Genomic DNA, 16667 nt, shown 5'->3' with positions numbered 1-16667 from the left:
GAGTCCTCCAACCAAGTTGTTATTTTCAAGGTTGTTTTTGCTATTCTGGGGCCTCTAAGTCTCCTTACAAATTTTAGGATTAATTTGTCAATTTCTGTAAAGGAATCTGTAATTCTAGGGGCTGTGATAATCTATAATCTGGGGAGTATTGCTATCTTATTAACAGGTCTTCCAATCAATGAACATAAACATCTATCCATTTAGTTAGGTTTTCTCTAATTTCTTTCAACAATGTTTTGAAGTTTCCAGAACATGTTTTGTAGTTCTTTTGTAAAATCCATTCCCATGTATCTTATTCTTTTAGAGGCTATTCTAAGTGGAAGTGTTTTATTTTTTCAAAAGATAAGAATGTTGCTATGTTGCCCAGGCTACTCTCGAACTCCTGAGCTCAAGCAATCCTCCTGCCTCAGCCTCTTGAATAGCTGGGACTACAGGTGCACACATCACACCTGGTTAAGGAAATGTTTTTTAAATTTCACTTCCAGATCATTCATTACAAGTTTATAAAAATACATTGATTTTTGTATATTAATCTTGTATCCTGCAATCTTACTGAACTCATTTATTAGTTCTAGTAGTTTTTTCCTGGACTCAAGAATTTTCTTTATACAAGATCATGTCATCTTTGAATAGAGATAGTATTACTTATTTTCTTTTCTGGATGCCTTTTCTTTTTCTTGCCTAATTGCTCTGGCCAAAACCTCTAGTACAATATGAAATACAAGTGCTAAGAGTGGGCATTCTTGTCTTAATACTGATTTCAGGAGGAAAGCATCCAGTCTTTCACCATTAAGTATTATACTAATTATGGGCTTTTCACAGATGACCTTTATCAGGTTGAGGAAATTCCCCTCTAATTCTACTTAATTATTATTATTATTTTTTTAGATGGTGTCTCTCTCTGTCACTCAAGCTGGAGTGCAATGATCCTATCTTGGCTCACTTGCAACCTCTGTCTCCCGAGTTCAAGCAGTTCTCCTGCCTCAGCCTCCCGAATAGTTGGGATTACAGTGCCCACCACCAAGCCTGGCTAATTTTTTGTATTTTTTAGTAGAGATGGGGTGTCATCATGTTGGCCAGGCTGGTCTTGAACTTCGAACCCCGGTGATCCACGTGCCTTGGCCTCCCAAAGTGCTGGGATTACAGGCATGAGCCACCACGCCCAGTCTTGTTCATTTCATCTAAGCTACAATTGTTGATAGTATTTCTCCTTTTTTTAACCCTGATTCTCTACATATAATTTTTAACCCTCATTCTCCACATATTTCTTTTGTTTTAATTTTTTTCATAATATTTCTTTATAATCCTTTCTTTTTTTTTTTAAGATTGGTTGCCCAGGCTGGCCTTTTAACTCCTGGCCTCAAGCAATCCTCCTACCTCATCATCCCCAGTAGCTGGAACTACAGGTGTGCTCCACCATACCCAGCTATTACCCTTTTCATTTCTGTAAGGTGGATAGTAACGTCCTCTCTTTCACACCTGATCTAATAATTTTAGTTTTCTCTCATTTGCTTGGCCAATATAGCAAGGTTTGTCAATTTTGTTGATCTTTTCAAATAGCCAGCTTTTGGTTTCCTTTCTGTATTGTTTTCCTATTTTCTATTTCCTTCCTTCCTCTGCTGGCTTTAGGTGTAGTTTGGCCTTCATTTTCAGTGTCTTAAGTAGAAGGTTACATGATTAAAGCTATAAATTCCCTCTGAGCACTGCCTTAGCAGGATCCCATGAGTTTTGGTATATTGTGTTTTCATTTGTATTTATCTCAAACTATTTTCTTTTCTGTTCATTCATTCATTCATTCATTTATTGAGACGGAGTTCTGCTCTGTCACTCAGGCTGTAGTGCAGTGGTATCATCTCAGCTCACCTCTGCCTCTCTGGCTCAAGCAATTCTCCTGCCCCAGCCTCTCAAGTAGCTGGGATTACAGGCATATGCCACGGCCTGGCTAATTTTTTTTTTTTTTTTTTTTTAGATAAAGTTTTGATCTTTTTTTGCCCAGGCAGGAGTGCAATGGCTCAATCTTGGCTCACTGCAACCTCCTCCTGGGTTCAAGTGATTCTCCTGCCTCAGCCTCCTGAGTAGCTGGGATTACAGACGTGCACCACCACACCCAGCTAATTTTGTATTTTTAATAGAGACAGGGTTTCACCATGTTGGTCAGACTGGTCTCGAACTCCCGACCACAGGTGATCCACCTGCCTTGGCCTCCCAAAATGCTAGGATTACAAGTGTGAGCCACTGCGCCCGGCCACACAAAGTATTTCCTAATTTCCCTTTTATTTTCTTCTTTGACCCATTGGTCATTTAGAGTGTGCTGTTAAATTTCCACACCTTTGTGAATTTCCCAACTTTCCAACTTTTCTTCTGTTATTGATCTAATTGTATTCCATCGTGTTTTAAAAAATACTTTGTATTATTTTTACCCTTTACATTTACTGAGGTTTGATTTACAGCTTGGCATATGCTGTACCCTGGAGAATGTTCCACATCAACTTGAGAAAATGTGTATTCTACTTAAGCAGAGCTGTGTTACTCACATATGGCCACGCCACTTGCCTTTCACCATTTCACTTTCTTAACCCATGCTAACCACCAATCTGTTTTCCACTTCCGTAATTTTCTCATTTCAACAATGTTAATGTTAATGCCATGCCTACCTAACCTACTGAAATTTTCTTTTTCACTCAGGATAATTATCTGGAGTTAATTCAAGTTGTTGTGTGTATTATTACTTCACTATTTTTTATTTATTTATTGCTAATGAGTATTTCATGGGTTTCTGCACTGTTTATTTAACCATTCATCTACTCAGGACATCAGGGCTAATTTCAGTTTTCTGTGATTACAGTTAAACCCTGAAATTAAAATTTTTGTTTGAACATAAGCATTTGATTTTGTGGAATAAATTTCCAAGAGGGCAATTACTGGGTCTTATGTGGAGTTTTCTCAAGATGACAAAGTATTTTCCACAAAGCTGTACCATTTTACATTCCAGCAATGGATGAGTGACCAAGTTTTTCCACATGCTCATCAGCATTTGTTGTCACTATTAATTTTAGCCATCTTGACAGGTGTAATTTTAGTTGGCATTTTTGTAATACCTAATGATGCTCAGCATCTTTTCATGTGCTTATTTGCAATTCATAAATCTTCAATGAAATATAATAATTTTCATGTCTTCTCTCCCTTTTTCTGAGACAGTCTCACTCTGTCACCCAGACAGGAGTGCAGTGGTGCAACCACAGCTCACTGCAGCCTTGACCCGCCCCCCAAGCTCAAGCAATCCTCCCAGTACAGCCTTCTAAGTACTAGGACTACAGGTAGGCACAACCATGTCTGGCTAATTTAAATTTTTTGTTTTTGTAGAGACAGGATCTCACTGTGTTGCCTACGCTAGTCTCGAACCCTTGAACTCAAGTGATCCTCCTGCCTCAGTCTTCCAAAATGTTAGGATTACAGACGTGAGCCACGATGCCAAGCTTGTTATGTCTTCTCAAAGTATAGATCCCTTTGTCACAGGGATCATGCTCCTTTTGACCATAGAGTAGTTCTATAAACTGTATTTTTGGTTTCTACAAGTGGCATCACGAACCTGCTGAATTCCAGGCTAGAATCCAGCTTCAGCAACTTCTTGTCTCTATCACCCTTCAGTCAGAGTGTGATGCTTTCCCCAACATATCTGCAGATGAGTCCTATTCTTTACTTATGAAAGAACCAGTGGCTGTCCTTAAGGCCAACAGAGTTTGGGGAGCAAACAGAGTTTGGTTTGCCAGTTAATTTATCAAGATTCTTAAGGGATTTTCACCATCAGTGGATCCACCATTATTGATTCTCCAAGGTTTTCTCATAGAGGAATTTCAATTGATGCATCCAGACACTATCTGCCAGTTAAGATTCTTCTTAAAACTCTGGACGCCATGGCTTTGAATAAGTTTAATGTGTTCACTGGCACATAGTTGATGACCAGTCTTTCCCCTATCAGAGCATTGCTTTTCCTGAGTTAAGCAATAAAGAAAGCTATTCTTTATCTCCGGGTTATACACCAAATGATGTCCATACAGTGATTGAATATGCCAGATTATGAGGAATTCCAGTCCTGCCAGAATTTGAAACCCCTGGACATACGCTATCTTGGGGAAAATGTCAGAAAGACCTCCTGACTCCATGTTAGAGTAGAAAAAACAAGTTGGTCTCCTTTGGACCTATAAACCCTACTCTGAATACAACATGCAGCTTCCTTACTGCATTTTTTGAAGAAATTAGTGAGGCGTTTCCAAATCAATTCATTCATTTGGAAGGAGATGAAGTGGAATTTAAGTGTTGGGAATCAAATCCAAAAATTCAAGATTTCCTGAGGCAAAAAGGCCTTGGCCAGATTTTAAAAAGCTAGAATCTTTCTACATTCAAAAGCTTTTCTATATTATTGCAACCATAAACAAGGGATCCATTGTCTGGCAGGAGGTTTTTGATGATAAAGTGAAGCTTGAGCCGGGCACAATAGTTGAAATGTGGAAAGACAGCGGGTATCCTGAGGAACTCAGTAGAGTCACAGTGTCTGGCTTCCCTGTAATCCTTTCTGCTCCTTGGTACGATTAATTATGGACAAGATTTGAGGAAATACTATAAAGTGGAACCTCCTGATTTTGGTGGTACTCAGGAACAGAAACGACTTGTCATTGGTGGAGAAGCTTGTCTATGAGGAGAATATGTGGATGCAACTAACCTCACTCCAAGATTATGGCCTCGGGCAAGTGCTGTTGGTGAGAGACTCTGGAGTTCCAAAGATGTCAGAAATATGGATGATGCCTATGACAGAGTGACAGGGCAACGCTGCAGAATGGTCACACGTGGAATAGCTGCACAACCTCTTTTTGCTGGATATTGTAACCATGAGAACATGTAAAAGTGCAGGCGGATAAAGGCCATAGCAGTCTGTACTATAATCAACTTCATTTTGAAATCATATAAATTCAGATATTAGACTGTTTTTTGAATAAAATATTTTTATTGATTGAACCTCTTATTATATATAAAAAATTCCTTTACTATCTCACGTTCCATTGTAATGTAATGCCCCTTTTATCCATAATAAAAATGTTAGCAAATCAAATCCAACACTGTATGAAAAAAATACAACATGACCAAATGGGATTTATTCCAGATATGCATATTTATTTAATGGTTGAATATTAATGTAATCAATCACATCAACTAAGTTAAAAAAGAAAATCATGATTATATCAATACATTTAGAAGAAGCATTTGACAAATCTATTCATGATAAAAACTCTCAGCAAACTAGGAATAGAAGGGAACTTTTTTTTTGGGGGGGGGAAGAAGGCAGGAAGGAAGGGAAGAAGGACGGTAGGGAGGAAGGAAGGGAGGAAGGAAGGAAGGGAGGAAGCGGGGAGGGAGGGAGGGAGGGAGGGAAGGGAAGAAAGGAAATCAAGCAATGAAAGAGACATTGCCGACCTGGATCTAGAGGTTTACAAGTTGATTTCTTTTTTTTTGAGAGAAGGAAAGAAAAAAAAATAATAAGTAAAGGAGAGGAAGAAAGAGGAAGAGAAAGAGGGAGAGTAAATGGAAATATTGCTTTATTTCGAAAAAATTGGGTATTAATAATGCCAATCAATGTTTCATTTAAACTAACGGGTAGGTGTGATGTGGTATTGACAAGAATGTATACTTTGTGTATTTGAAGTGGAGAGCTCTATAAATATTTATTAAGTTTACTACTTGTTCTGGATCTGAGTTCGAGTCCTTGATATCCTTATTAATTTTCTGTCTCATTGAATCTAAGTCTCTGTGTATCTGGGTGTTAGGATCTTTAGCTCTTGTTGTTGCATTGATCCTTTTACCACTATATCTTTGTTGCTTTAAAATCTATTTTATCCAATACAAGAATTGCAACTCCTGCTTTTTATTTATTTATTATTTATTTTTGCTCTCCATTTGGTTGGTAAATCTTTCTCCATCCCTTTGTTTTGAGTCTTTGTGTATCCTTGCATGTGAAATAGGTCTGGATGTAACATGCTGTTGGGTTTTGGCTGTGTCTTTTGATTGGGAATTTAGTCAATTTAAATTTAGGGTTACTGCCATTTGATGTTGACTGGCTGTTTTATCCATTTGTTGGTGTAAATTCTTCTTTATGTTGGTGCTCTTTACTTTTTGGTGTATTTTTAGAAAGGCTAATACTGGTTGTTTCTTTCTGTGTGTAATGCTTCTTTCAGAAGCTCTTGTAAAGTAGGCCTGGTGGTAATAAAATCTCTGAGTTCTTGCTTGTTCATAAAAGATTTTATTTTTCCTTCAGTTGTGAAGCTTAGTTTGGCTGGATATGAAATTCTGGGCTGAAGGTTCTGTTCTTTGAGGATGTTGAATATCGGCCCCCACTCTCTTCTGGCCTGTAGAGTTTCTGCTGAGAGATCTGCTGTAAGTCTGATAGGCTTGCCTTTGTGGGTTATCTGACCTTTCTCTCTGGCTGCCCTTAGTATCCTCTCCTTCGTTTCAACCCTGGTGAATCTAACGATTATGTGCCTTGGAGTTGCTCTTCTTGAGGAATATCTTTGTGGTGTTCTCTGTATTACCTGGGGTTGAATGTTGACCTGCTTTGCTAGTTTAGGAAAATTTTCCTGAATAATATCCTGAAGGGTATTTTCCAGCTTGGATTCATTCTCTCCATGGCATTCAGGTACACCTACCAAACGTAAATTTGGTCTTTTCACATAGTCCCACATTTCTTGGAGACTTTGCTCATTCCTTTTTATCCTTTTTTCTCTAATCTTTTCTTCACGTTTTATTTCATTAAGTTGGACTTTGACCTCTGATATCCCTTCTTCTGCTTGAACAATTCGAGTGTTTAAACCTGTGCATACTTCTCGGAGTTCCTGTATTGTATTCTTCAGTTCCATTATTTCACTCATACTCCTCTCTAAGTTGTCTATTCTCAATAGGATTTCATCAAACCTTTTTTCAAAGTTCCTAGTTTCTTTACATTGGGCTACGACATGTTCTTTTAACTCACCGAAGTTTGTTATTATCCATTCCTTGAAGAGTGATTCTGTCATCAGGATGCGCTCTTTCTCCATCAAGCCTTGTTCCATTGTTGATGTGGAACTGTGATCATCTTTAGAGGGAGAGGCGTTCTGACTTTGCGTATTCTCAGCTTTTTTATGCTGGTTTCTTCCCGTCATTGTAAATTTATCCTCCTGTCGTCTTTGAAATTACCAACTTTCAGATTAGGTCTCTTGAGTGGACGTCCAGGTCGTTAGTTCCCAGGGCCAGAGCAGCGGCGTTAAAACTGATGGTGCTTTTCTGCCCAGGATTCTCCTGTCGGGCTTCCTTCTTGTTTCCGTAGTAGGTGACTCTGCCTTCCCGGGGCTCCAAACCTCGGTCAGAAGGGGAACCGGTCCTGTTTACTCTGCGCTGAGCTCTGCCGCGCCGAGTTGCCTGCGGAACCGCTGCGCTGACCACAAGAGTCGCGCTGGCGACTAGTGTGTTTCCACCACTGGGGGATCTTCTGCTCCGTGAGCGACCAGACTTTGTCTGAAAGTGTGGCGTCCTCTAGTTCTCCGTGCCTTCCCTGAGAGCTGCAATCCCAGGATGTTAGCGATCGGCCATCTTGGATCGTTCCGAAGGGAACTTTTTTAATTGATAAAGAACATCTACAATAATTCCACAGCTAACATCATACAGTACTTAATGGTAAAAAATTAGATGCTTTTCCCCTAATATCAGGGAAAAGGCAAGGATGTCTCTTGTCATTACTCCTGTTCAATATTGTACAAGTCTTAGCTAACACAATAAGACAGAAGGAAATAAAAGTTTAAAAAATTGCAGATGAACATGACTGTCTTTGTATAAAATCCCAAAGGATCAACAAAAAAACTCTGAGAACTAGTAAGTTATTATAGTTACATTGCAGAATATAAGGTTAATATACAAAAGTTGATTGCTTCTCTATAAACCAAAAATGAACAATTGGAATTTGAAATTGAAAATGTAACGCCTCTTACACAAATACCAATAATCAAAATACTTAGGTATAAACCTAACAAAATACGAATTCTATATGAGGGAAACTACAAAACTCTGATATAAGAAATAAAAAATCTAAATAAATAAATGGAGATAAATTCCATGTTCATGAGTAGGAAGACTCAACATTAATGTGTTAGCTCTTCCCAATCTATAGATTCAACTTAATCCCGATAATGATTCTAGCAAGTTATTTTGCAGATATTGACAAACAAATTCTAAAGTTTGTATGGAAAGTCAAAAGATGCAGAATAGCCAATTCAATATTGAAGACAAGTAGGACCAGAGTACTCACACTACTCAACTTTGAGACTTACTGTGAAGCTACAGTAATCAAGATAGCATAACATTGCTGAAGGAACAGAGGTGAGAGCCCATAAATAAATCCAAACAAATGGAATTAACTGATCTTTGATGAAAGAGCAAAGGCAATTGAATAGAAAAATATTAGTCTTCAATAAATGTACCTGTAGTCCCAGCTGCTCAGGAAGTTTTGCATTTTACACATGCAAAAATAAAAAAAAGAATCAAGACAGAAATTTTTAATTGCTGCTCTGAGAACATTGTTGTTAAGAGAATGAAAACCTACAGACTTGGAGAAAATATTTGCAAATAACTTTTCTGATAAAGGACTTGTATTCAACATATACAAATAACTCTTAAAATGCAAAAATAAGAAAATAAGCACCCCCGTTTAAAAATGGACAAAATATTTGAACAGAGCCCTCACCAAAGAAGATATACATGTGACTATAAGCATATGAAAAGATGCTTTACATCATCTTTTTGTGTTTTGAATTTGTAATTCCCTAATGACATATGATGTACAGCATATGGAAAGATGCTCTATGTCATGTGTCATTAGGGAATTACAAATACAAAACACAACGGGAATTAGCTGGGCATGGTGGCATGTGCCTTGTAGTCCAGCTACTTGAGAGGCAGAAGCAGGAGAACCACTTGAATCCAGTAGTTGGAGACTGCAGTGAGCCATAATCATACCACTGTACTCCAGCCTGGGCTACAGAGTAAGACCCCATCTCTAAAATAAATAAATATATAAATAAACAACTAAATAAAAACAATGAGAAACCACTGTACACCTATTAGATAGGCTAAAATCCAAAAACCTGACAGTATCAAATGCTGACAAGAATATGGATGTGGAAAAACAGGAATTCTCATTTACTGCTTTTGAATACAGCCACTTTGGAAGATGATCTGGTAGTTCCTTCGAAGCTTCCTTACCATATGGCCCAGCCATTTTACTCCTAGGTATATACCAAAAGTAATTAAAAACTTATATACACACAAAAAAAACCTACACATGAATGTTCATAGCAGCTTTATTCAAAACTGCAAAAACCTCGGCCTCCCAAAGTGCTGTGATTGCAGGTGTGAGTCACCGTGCCCTGCCTAAGTGGCGTTCTATAAAAGGTAAAACTACAAAGACAGTGAAAGATCCAGTGGAACTGTTTCAAAACTTTTTGGGTATTTCTAGGGCGTGTATGTTTCCAAACAAATGTTAATATAAGCTTGTCTGCATCTACAACAACAACAAACTTGCTTGGATTTTGATAGTAATAATGTTAAAACTGTGTCCCATTTGTGGAAAACTGGTGTCCTTACAACTGAGTCTGCTAATGCATGAACATGCTATGCCTCTTCATTTATTTAGATCTTCTTTGATGTCTTTCATTAGCACTGTCTCGTTTTCATCATATAAGTTCTGTACCTGTATTGTCAGAGTCACACCAAAGTATTTTTGTGGAGCAATTACAAATAGTATTATATTTTAATTTCAGTATCCACATGTTCATTGCTAGTATATAGAAATACAATTAATTTTTATATGTTGATGTATTCTGCAACCTTGCTATATTTACTTATTAGTTTTAGGAGTTGTTTGTTGGGCTTTTCATGTAGTCAATCTTGTCATCTATAAATAGGGACAATTTTTTCTTCTTTTCTGATTGGTATGCCTTTTAATTCTTTTTTACATTTAATTTTTTTTTTTTTTTTTTTTTTTTTTAGCCCGAGTTTTGCTCTTGTTTACCTAGGCTGGAGTGCAATGGCGAGATCTCGGCTAACCGCAACCTCCGCCTCCTAGCAATTCTCCTGCCTCAGCCTCCTGAGTAGCTGGGATTACAGGCACGCGCCACTGTGCCCAGCTAATTTTTTGAATTTTTAGTAGAGACGGGGTTTCACCATGTTGACCAGAATGGTCTCGATCTGTTGACCTCGTGATCCACCCACCTCAGCCTCCCAAAGTGCTGGGATTACAGGCGGCACCGCGCCCGGCCAAATTTAATTATTTTTAATTTTTATGAGGACATAGAAGATGTATATATTTATGGGTTCCATATTTTATGTTGATACAGGCACTCAGTGTGTAATAATTGCATCAGAGTAAATGGGATATCCATCATCACCTCAAGCATTTATCATTTGTGTTACAAACATTTCAGTTATACACTTTTAGTTACTTTTAAATGTACAATAAACTATTATTGACTAGTCACTCTGTTGCACTATCAAATACTAGATCTGGCTGGACACGGTGGCTCACGCCTGTAATCCCAGCACTTTGGGAGGCCGAGGCGAGTGGATCACGAGGTCAAGAGATCGAGACCATCCTGGTCAACATGGTAACCCCGTCTCTACTAAAAATACAAAAAAAATTAGCTGGGCATGGTGGCACATGCCTGTAATCCCAGCTACTCGGGAGGCTGAGGCAGGAGAATTGCCTGAACCCAGGAGGCGGAGGTTGCCGTGAGACGAGATCACACCATTGTACTCCAGCCTGGGTAACAAGAGCGAAACTCCGTCTCAAAAAAATTAAAAAAAAATTTTAAATTAAAAATAAAAAAATAAAATACTAGGTCTTATTCATTCTAACTATATTTTTGTTCCCCTTAACCATTCCCACTCCCCCCAACCCCAATGCTCCTACTCTTCCCAACCTCTGTTAACTACCATTCTACTCTCCATGAGTTCACTTATTTAAAGTTTTAGCTCCTGCATATGAGTGAGAACATGTGAAGTTTGTCTTTCCATGCCTGCCTTATTTCACTTAACATAATGTTCTCCAGTTTCATCCACGTTGTTGCAAATGACTGGATTTCATTCTTTTTTATAGCTGAATAGTACTTCATCGTGTATATGTAACACATTTTCTTTATCCATTTGTCTGTTGATAGGTTGATTCTAAATCTTGGCTGTTGTACCTTTTATTTCTTATTCCTTATTGCTCTGGCTGGAAATTGCAGTGTTTTGTTGAATAGTAGTGATGAGTGCCTTGTTGTTGATCTTAGAGACAAAGCATTCAGTCTTTATTAAATATAACGATAGCCACAGGGGTTTTTTGAGATATTTTTTATTCAGTTGAAGAAATTCCTCTCTAAGTTTTCTGATAGTTTTTATCATCAGTGGGTGTTGTACTTTGTAAAATGCCTTTTCTGCAGAATTCAATTGATAATCTTACGTGATTTTTCTTACTTAGCTTGTTAATATGGTGAACCACATTGACTGATTGATATTTGAACATTGAACCAGCCTTACATTCCTGTGATAAACTCCACTTTTTATATATTGCTGAATTCCATTTATATTATCTTATTAAGAATTTTTACACATATATTCATGACTCACGATGGTCTATAGTTTTCTTTCTTTGTATTGTTTTCCTTTTCCTCCTCCTCCTTCTCCTCCTTCTTCTTATTCTTTCTTCTTCTTCTTTTTTTTTTAGACAGAGTCTCACTCTGTCACCAGTATGGAGAGTGGAGGCATGATCTCAGCTCACTGAAGCCTCTGCCTCCTAGCTCTAAGCAATCTTCCCACCTTAGCTTCTCAAGTAGCTGGGACTACAGGTGCATGCCACCATGCCTGGATGATTTTTGTGTTTTTTGTACAGACATTATTTCGCCATGTTGCCAAGGCTGGTCTCCTCAACTCACAGCCTCCCAAATTGCTGGGATTACAGGTGTGTGCCACCACGCCCAGCATGGACTATTTTTCTTAACTTTAAAATAAATTTGGAAGTTATTTGTTTTCTGTTTTCTGAAAGAGATTATTAGAATTGGTGTTAATTATCTAAGCAATTGGTAGAATTATCCAGTGAAACCATCTGGGGCTGGAGATTTCTATTTCAAGAATTATTTAACTACAAATGCAATGTCTTTAATAGTTATATAACTGGATTATCTATTTTATAATAGATGGGAAGTGGTAGTTTGTTTTGTTTTGTTTTGTTTTGAGGAATTGGTCCATTTCATCTCAGATGTTAAATTATGTTTGTACAGCTGTTTGTAGTATTTCCCTATCTTCTTGATGTCTGCATGATCTGTACTGATAACTCCTATTAATTTTTTCTTCACTCTTTTTCTCTTTGTCAGTCATGCTAGAAGTTTGTCAATTTTATTGCTCTTTTAGAGCTAGCTTTTAGTTTAATTTTCCAAATCTCTTCTGCTTTCACTTTTCTTTTTGAGATGGGGTCTCACTCTGTCCTCCAGGCTGGAATGCAGAGGCATAATCTTGGCTCACTGCAACCTCTGCCTCTGAAGTTCAAGCAATTCTCTTGCCTCAGCCTCCCAAGTAGCTGGGATTACAGGCATGCACCACCACATCCAGCTAATTTTTGTATTTTTAGTAGAGACAGGGTTTCACCATGTTGGCCAGGCTGGTCTCGAACTCCTGACCTTAAGTGATCCACCCACCTTGGCCTCCCAGAGTGCTGGGATTATAGGTGTGAGCCACTGTGCCTGGTCTCAATTTTCATTGATTTATGTTCTTATATTTATTTTCATCCTTCTGCTTGCATTGAACTAGAAATAATAAGAAGGGGTGCGTGTGTGTGTGTGTGTGTGTGTGTGTGTGTGTGTGTGTGTGTGATGGAGTTTCACTCTGTCACTCAGATCTTCTTCTAGAATTTTTCAGGGCACTGACAGATCTAAGGCCAGTGTCTTAATTGTGTGACAAGTAGATAGGGTAATTGTTGTCTTTGTCTTCATAAACTGTCATGGGTTTCTCTTTATCTGGATAATAAACCGCACATTTGCAATCTCGACACAGCCAGGAAATCAGGAAAACAGTCCTGAGGACTCAGGTGCACAGACACAAGTAGGGCTGGTTTGTTTCTTTTCACAGGGTTTTCTGTGAATGGACAGTCTTAAAATCTGCCTTTACTTGTATTAGATTCCCTGAAGCACCTCCTCTGTCTTATTGAGAGGTTCTCTGAGGTGACCCCCACGGCCAGATTGAGCGGAGGAAGCTCCTGGACCCCTGGTGGCCAGGAGAAAAAGTCAGAGGAAGGGAGGAGGGTGGGAGCCTGAGTCTGGCCCGGCAAAGCTCAGCAGTGAGGTCACTGCCGTCTTATGGCGGCTCCAAGGCCCCATCACCCCTCAGTCCTTCCCGTCTTCCCAACATTATGTTAAGAGAAACTGTTCAGAACGAGTACATATCTATGCTGAGAGGATCTCAGTGGAACCGTGATCCTGTGGAACAATCTGTGGTAAGAGGTGGAGAATGGTAAAGGCTGAGCCCTGTGTCCTACAAAGACCCTGAGAGCCAGAGCCACTGGTAGGTGAGCTCAGTGGGCGGGAGAAGGGATTCTGAAAGCCAGTCCTCCATGGGATGGTTTTCAATAACAGGTATTTATATGCACCACTAAATATACCTTAAGGTAACAGGTTTTTGAAATTCCTAAAGGTACTTATATCTTTTTTTTTTTCTTTCATGGAGGATAGATTCTTGCTATGTGGAAGACACTGGTCTCAAACTCCTGGCTTCAAGCAATCCTCTTGCCTCAGCCTCCCAAAGTATTGGGATTATAGGCATGAGTCACCACACCTGGCACCTAAGAATGTATGCTTTTAGAAATTCCTCCCAACTCTGTCTGCATAAATCAAGTTATAATTTTTGCTATGGCTTGAGATGTTAAATCTGTGTCTGAGTATTTGAAGGGGGCGGGGTTTGAATGGGAATTTAGGAGAGTAGGATCATGAAATATTACCTGAGATTGTTTTAAACAGAGATCCCTAGGAATAATTTTATAATAATAAAAGCTTCTTAAATACTGGCTACCTGGCACCAACACAGGTTTCTGACTTAGTAGGTTTAGGTTGGAGAATTGCATTTTTTTTTTTTGAGACAGAGTCTCACTCTGACTTCAGGCTGGAGTGCAGTGGCACAATCTCAGCTCACTGCAACCTCTGACTCCCTGGTTCAAGAGATTCTCCTGCCCAGCCTCTCAAGTAGCTGAGATTAGAGATGGGCGCCACCACGTCCAGCTAATTTTTGTATGTTTAGTAGAGATGGGGTTTCACCATGTTGACCAGGATGGTCTTGATCTCCTGACCTCGTGATCCACTCACCTCAGCCTCCCAAAGTGCTGGGATTACAAGTGTGAGCCACTACACCCAACCGAGAATTGCATTTTTTAACAAGCCCCCTGAAAATGCTTCCACTTCGTTGATAAATAAAATATAAAGTCAGCCTCCATGGTCAGATTAATGAATGAGCATGTACCTGTTAATTCTCTTGAATAATAAGTGTCTTACTGGAGCACTGGGGTCTCTGTGACTCACTGTGAGCTTATATATTTTGTAGATAATTTTCCCTCCACATTATTCTAGGTAGAGAGGGAGAGAGGAAGCACAGCCATGGAAAAGTCACACTGAGGAGGTGGACACACCCAGGGAGAGACTGGATGAGGCACCTGGCAGTGAACCCCTGCATAAGAGATTGGGGCAAGGAGACTCCTTGCTGGTGGCGTTGACCATTTCCACCCTCTCCCTTTCCCTCCTGTCTCTAAGGGCTGAACTGTTCTGAGTATATAAATAGGTTTTAGTTGCACTTCCTCATAAGTTGGAAATGCAACTACCCATGTACAGCATATAGTAATAATCAGATTCATCATCTGCTTGAGCCCCGGTGATGGTGAGGGCAGCTTTGTTCCCAAGGATGAACCCAGAGAAGCAATCAGGGACCTCAGACGGGCGAATGTTTGTGCTGTAGATGAGCATTTGTGGAGCCTGGCCTGAGGTCTGCTGGTACCAGCTGGGGTAGTGACTGGTAGAGACTGAGCCAGAGCTCAGGCCACAGGTGAGTGTGACTATCCGTCGAGGAGACACTGAGAATGATGGTTCCAGGGTCACCACAGTCTGATAATTCACCCCTAAAACAAACAGGAGAGACACAGTTATCATAAGGATGAGAGTAACCTGGACCCTATTTTGTGTGGTCCCCGAAAGGATAGAGTCCCTTCCCCTGACCTGAGCCATAAGCAAGTAGTCCCAGGAGAAGCATCATCCAGGCCATGGTTAGGACACTCACAAAGGCTAAGTGTCTTCAGGCTTTTCAGCTGCGGTTTGTTTTCCTCAGGGCCTTTTCATGCCTCCCCAGACCCAACAGGATAAAAAAGTTCTTTATGCAAATTAACTTCCCCTCTCTTCCTGCCCCAGGGTTCACCTTGGGGAGACCTTGAGAGAGGCAGCTGCTGAGACCTCACATAGACCCATGACCACACAGGACTGAGACATTGATTAACAGGTGTTGGTGCCTTTCCCCAGATTAGCTCCCCCAATTTCTGAGTGATCAAAGGGGGATGGCCTGCTGGTACCAGCCAGAGTAGTAACTCCCTCCTGCCACACGATCTGGTTTATGGCTAAATCTAACCCTATCCTTGTAAGCATTTTTTTTCTCCCCAGGAAAATGCTTGCTGCTGTTTTTTGGAAGTGAGTAGCAGGCCCCAGCATCCTTTGATTACACCCTAATGGAATGTCTTTGATGACTGAGGAAGATAAAGGAGAGAGGAATCCTGGCCAAGGCAGAGATGGCCTCAGTTCTCTAATTATTGAGGTACTCGTTTCTGCAATTGTGGCTTCTATTCCCCATGTGTCTGTAATTCTGTCTTGGTTAAATTTCAGCATGTGCACTTGTTTCTGCTGTGTGATTGTGCCTGGACAACCACTCCATCCCCATGGGTTGCAATAACAGCACCACTCCCCACTGGTATTGTAAACCTGGTGCCCATCACTGAGCTCTGCTGGGGACAGTCTACGTGGCAGCTGCTGTTGCTCCTGCTCGCAGTGCAGGTGAGTTTGACTTTTTGTCCCAGGGAGGCAGATACAGAGGTTGGCTGAATCTGGACAGGTTGGGAGAAAGATGCTGGAAAAATAGACACCCATTATGGCCTGAAGGAAGGAGAAGAGGAAAGGACATTCCAGGCATGAGTTTTGGAGTTGGTGTTGGTGACCTGGGGGATCAAGATGCTGAGGACCATCCTTTAACCCATGCACTGGAGGAGGAAGACTGAGGTTATCTCCTAATGGCTTCCCCTTTTATTTTTGACCGTTTGTATTACTTGGTAATTAGTACATGTATGTGGATTTTGGTGGGGAGGAACCTTTTAGAAATGCAGAATCGCAGGCTCACTCCAGACTTACTGAGTCACAATTCACATTCTCCAGGATCCCAGAGGATCTGTGGTTTGGACTTACCTTTGTGGGAGAAATGATAAAGTTGAGCAACTTCTTTTTGACTCGTTAGTCAATTCATGTCATCTTTTCAGAAATGTCTATTAAGGGCCGTTGCCCAGTTTTAGCTTCAGCATTAGTGTTGTTGTTGTTTTGTCTTTT

General features: G+C 39.9%; 1 protein-coding gene, 1 pseudogene and 1 gene segment (V, D, J or C); 2 read left to right on the top strand and 1 right to left on the bottom strand.

Annotated features, from left to right (window-relative positions):
- Positions 1 to 16187, top strand: part of HIRA (histone cell cycle regulator) — a 122441-nt gene extending 106254 nt beyond the window's left edge. Inside the window, exon 26 of the mRNA XM_035266504.3 lies at positions 15957 to 16187. Within this exon, the coding sequence (XP_035122395.2) occupies positions 15957 to 16172 (216 nt within the window). The 3' untranslated portion in view covers positions 16173 to 16187. The remainder of the gene's footprint in view (positions 1 to 15956) is intronic.
- Positions 3785 to 5010, top strand: LOC100410150 (beta-hexosaminidase subunit beta pseudogene; annotated as a pseudogene). Its single transcript, XR_013523592.1, has one exon. The product of XR_013523592.1 is annotated as a beta-hexosaminidase subunit beta pseudogene (transcript).
- LOC118151416 (immunoglobulin lambda variable 8-61-like) lies at positions 14590 to 15569 on the bottom strand. The segment is given in 3 exon segments: positions 14590 to 15205; positions 15303 to 15376; positions 15499 to 15569. Coding segments are annotated over 3 exon segments (651 nt in total).
- Positions 16188 to 16667: the final 480 nt, after the last annotated feature.

This window comes from Callithrix jacchus, chromosome 1 (assembly GCF_049354715.1).
Source record: "Callithrix jacchus isolate 240 chromosome 1, calJac240_pri, whole genome shotgun sequence".
Lineage (NCBI taxonomy): Eukaryota > Metazoa > Chordata > Mammalia > Primates > Cebidae > Callithrix > Callithrix jacchus.
The sequence above is the reverse complement of the archived record's forward strand: the minus strand, read 5'-3'. Positions and strand labels throughout refer to the sequence as shown.